Source organism: Quercus lobata, chromosome 6, assembly GCF_001633185.2.
Source record: "Quercus lobata isolate SW786 chromosome 6, ValleyOak3.0 Primary Assembly, whole genome shotgun sequence".
Lineage (NCBI taxonomy): Eukaryota > Viridiplantae > Streptophyta > Magnoliopsida > Fagales > Fagaceae > Quercus > Quercus lobata.
This window is the reverse complement of record NC_044909.1, coordinates 52409655-52412538: the sequence shown is the minus strand read 5'-3', so window position 1 is coordinate 52412538 and position 2884 is coordinate 52409655. Positions and strand designations below refer to the sequence as shown.

The window sequence follows — 2884 nt, the reverse complement described above, 5'->3', positions numbered from 1 at the left end:
TTGAAAACTGTGAGTTGGAAACTAAAAACACCTAAAATGTGTTTTCAGTTTCCATAACTCATTACTCAAAAACCAAAGAATTGAGTGATGGAAACAAAAACTGGAAACACAGCTAAACAAGCTTTCTTGGAGTGGGTCTCACTTATTTTGAGTTATGGGTGATGGAAACATAAAAACCAAACAGTCCCTTAGTCTTTTCTCATCTTTAGTTCTTGTAAAAGAAATGAAATTTGGGGAAGAAGTTGATCTGTTGTAAAAGAAATGATATTTTGGGAACATGCTAGCTATGGAGTGAGGTTGAACTTTGCTTGGCAGAGAGAGAGGTAGAGGAAAATGTGTTAAATGAGGAGAAGAAATGAAGAGTGAATAATTAGATTCGGATTTTGTGTAGAAGCAAGTACTGATTCACTGAATGGAAAAAGGAGAAGAAAATGGGGGTCGGTGGAGAAAATTTAATGCAAGCAAATATTTAATTGATGATCAAGTACTGATTCACCGGAGAAAGTATACAATATTTCGGTAATACCAACTCAGTATCTGTTTTGGTATTTCCTACCCAATAAATGAGTGACACCTGTTTTAAAAAACCACATCAGGCTACTCCAATAAATGATTAATTTATCTTACTGATAGTATAGAAGATTGTAATTAATTTATTAGAGTAGTCTAATGTGATTTTTTGAAATATTTGTCACTTATTTATCGGGTATAAAATACCAAAATACATATTGAGTTGGTATTACCGAAATATGGTATACTTTCTCGATTCACTGAATGGGAAAAGAAGAAAAAAGTGGGGGGTGGGTGGAGAAAATTTAACGCCAATGAAATTAGGTGGGATATTAGTGAAATTATTTAGTTATTTATTCTTTATTATAAATTTGTTTTTAATGATTCTTATTAAACTTTTATGATATAAATTTTTTAAAGTAAATATTATTAGTTACTATAAAATTATTATATTATTTTTTAATTACAAAATTATTAATTATTAATTATTACATCACCGGTTTAACTATCCGTTCGACCCCAGTCTTTTCTTTCACGGTTTTTTGTCCGGTTTTTAAATCCATGCCTATATCTATCTTCTCACTTTAGTAGTAATCATTGGCATTGTGCAAAACTCAAAGTCAACCCAGAAACGCAAGACATGAGTGGGAGTGTGGAATGCTCGGAACTTCCCTCAGAACTGTTACTACCGATCGGCAAAGGCCTCGACACCCGCATCGACATTCTCCGATTCCGCGGTGTCTGTAAATCATGGCGGTCGGCTATTTCTTGCTCCGACTTCATCCCTCGCTTCCCTCTCAATTTTCCCAACCCTTTCCCTCCGCCACGGCGGAGGCGAAGGCGAAGGCTTGTCTGGCTAGCTCTATTGCATGATGAAGCTGACCATCTTCACCAGCAAACCATATGTCTTCTCCACGAAGCCACTTTCTATCGTCTAACTCCCTCAGCTTCTTCGGATAAGGGATGGTTGATCAAGGTTGAAGATTGCGAAATGCATCTTTTAGACCCACATCGAGAAAGGTACGAATCCGAATCCGAATCCGATTCCCCCAATATTTTGCCCAACAACTTTGTTTTACTGGACTATGGTACCGTCGAATTAACTAGAGTTCATACCCTTGAAATTCAAAGCCTCATTCCAATTGGGCGTGTTAATAAAGTTGTGATGTTCAACGACTGTCATGTTTTTGTTGTCTATGGTGACGGTAAATTAGGTCACGCAAAATGTGGGGATGAGAGCTTGACCTGTTTAGGTGAAAAGGATATGGAATTCGATGATGTTATTGTGTATGAGGGCCAAGTCTATGTGGTTGATCGATTCGGAATAGTTTGGTGGATCAAAATCAATGATTCGACATTGGATTTGGTTAAATTCTGGAATCCTTGTGGGTCAGATTCTCTGAAGACACAGAAACATTTGGTGGAGTCGGATGGAACAATCTATATTGTTGAAAGATACCTTGATAGGGAATGGAGAGGCCGTCATTATTTCTGTGTGGTTGGTTTCAAAGTGTATAAGAAGAATGAATGGGATGAATGGGTTTTGGAGGAAAGCTTGGGTGATCGAGCTTTTATTCTGCGTAGTGATTGTTCGCTTTCTGTTTCAACTGGAGAATTTTTTGGATACGAGGGGAATTGCATTTACTTCACTCAGCAAAATCAAATTCATGTTTTCAAATTAGAGAATGACAGCATCACCAATGCAGATTTGAATGACGACAAAGTTTACATCCAAACCGCTTTGTAAGGAAATTCCTCCAACCCATTATTTGGCAATTGTTAAAACCATTCATGTTGTATAAGTTTTAATGAATCTTACTGTTGGAGCGTTTTTCTTCACTTGTATTTTCACTAGAATGGAATCCTATGAACTATCTTGTTGTGTGGAGTGTTTGGTTTTATTGTAAAATTCCTTCCTCATATGTTTCCTATAGTAGTTATTGGTGGTTTTGTATGATTACATACTCAGTTCTATCATCCATGTTGAATAGAAGGAAGATTAAAGCACGATTATGAACTATTATTTTGTAGAAAGTCATAATCTTTTACTGAATTGGGTATATATATTGCTAGTAGCCATTGCCTAATACTTGAACATCCCACATGTTTCAGTTCTAGACAAGCGGAAAAACTACCCCCCTCAAATATTTTTTGTCACTCTGGTCAAACTATTTTCCATAAGCCTGTGCTTGTTTTTTCTTTGAAGATTTGTTCAGCAAAGATGGTAAGGATGATTTTCCTGGTTATGACACGGGGTTGTTTGACTTGGAGGATGGTACTGCTTCTCCATTGTCAGTTTTCCTTGATATTCTAAGATTTTCTAGCCACCCTCAACTTGCTCAAGAATAATACGTGTTCCATGGGTCCAAGTTGG

At 36.7% G+C, this 2884-nt stretch overlaps 1 protein-coding gene across 1 annotated transcript; it reads left to right on the top strand.

Annotated features, from left to right (window-relative positions):
* The first annotated feature begins 1113 nt into the window (after positions 1–1113).
* Positions 1114–2446, top strand: LOC115995224 (F-box protein At4g35733-like). Its single transcript, XM_031119708.1, has one exon. It carries the CDS (start codon positions 1151–1153, stop codon positions 2255–2257), a length of 1107 nt encoding a protein of 368 aa, XP_030975568.1. The 5' UTR covers positions 1114–1150; the 3' UTR covers positions 2258–2446.
* The last annotated feature ends 438 nt before the right edge of the window (positions 2447–2884 follow it).

Coding starts and splice junctions, on each gene's coding strand:
- LOC115995224 (XM_031119708.1), top strand. CDS start 1,151: ATGAGTGGGAGTGTGGAATGCTCGGAACTTCCCTCAGAACTGTTACTA.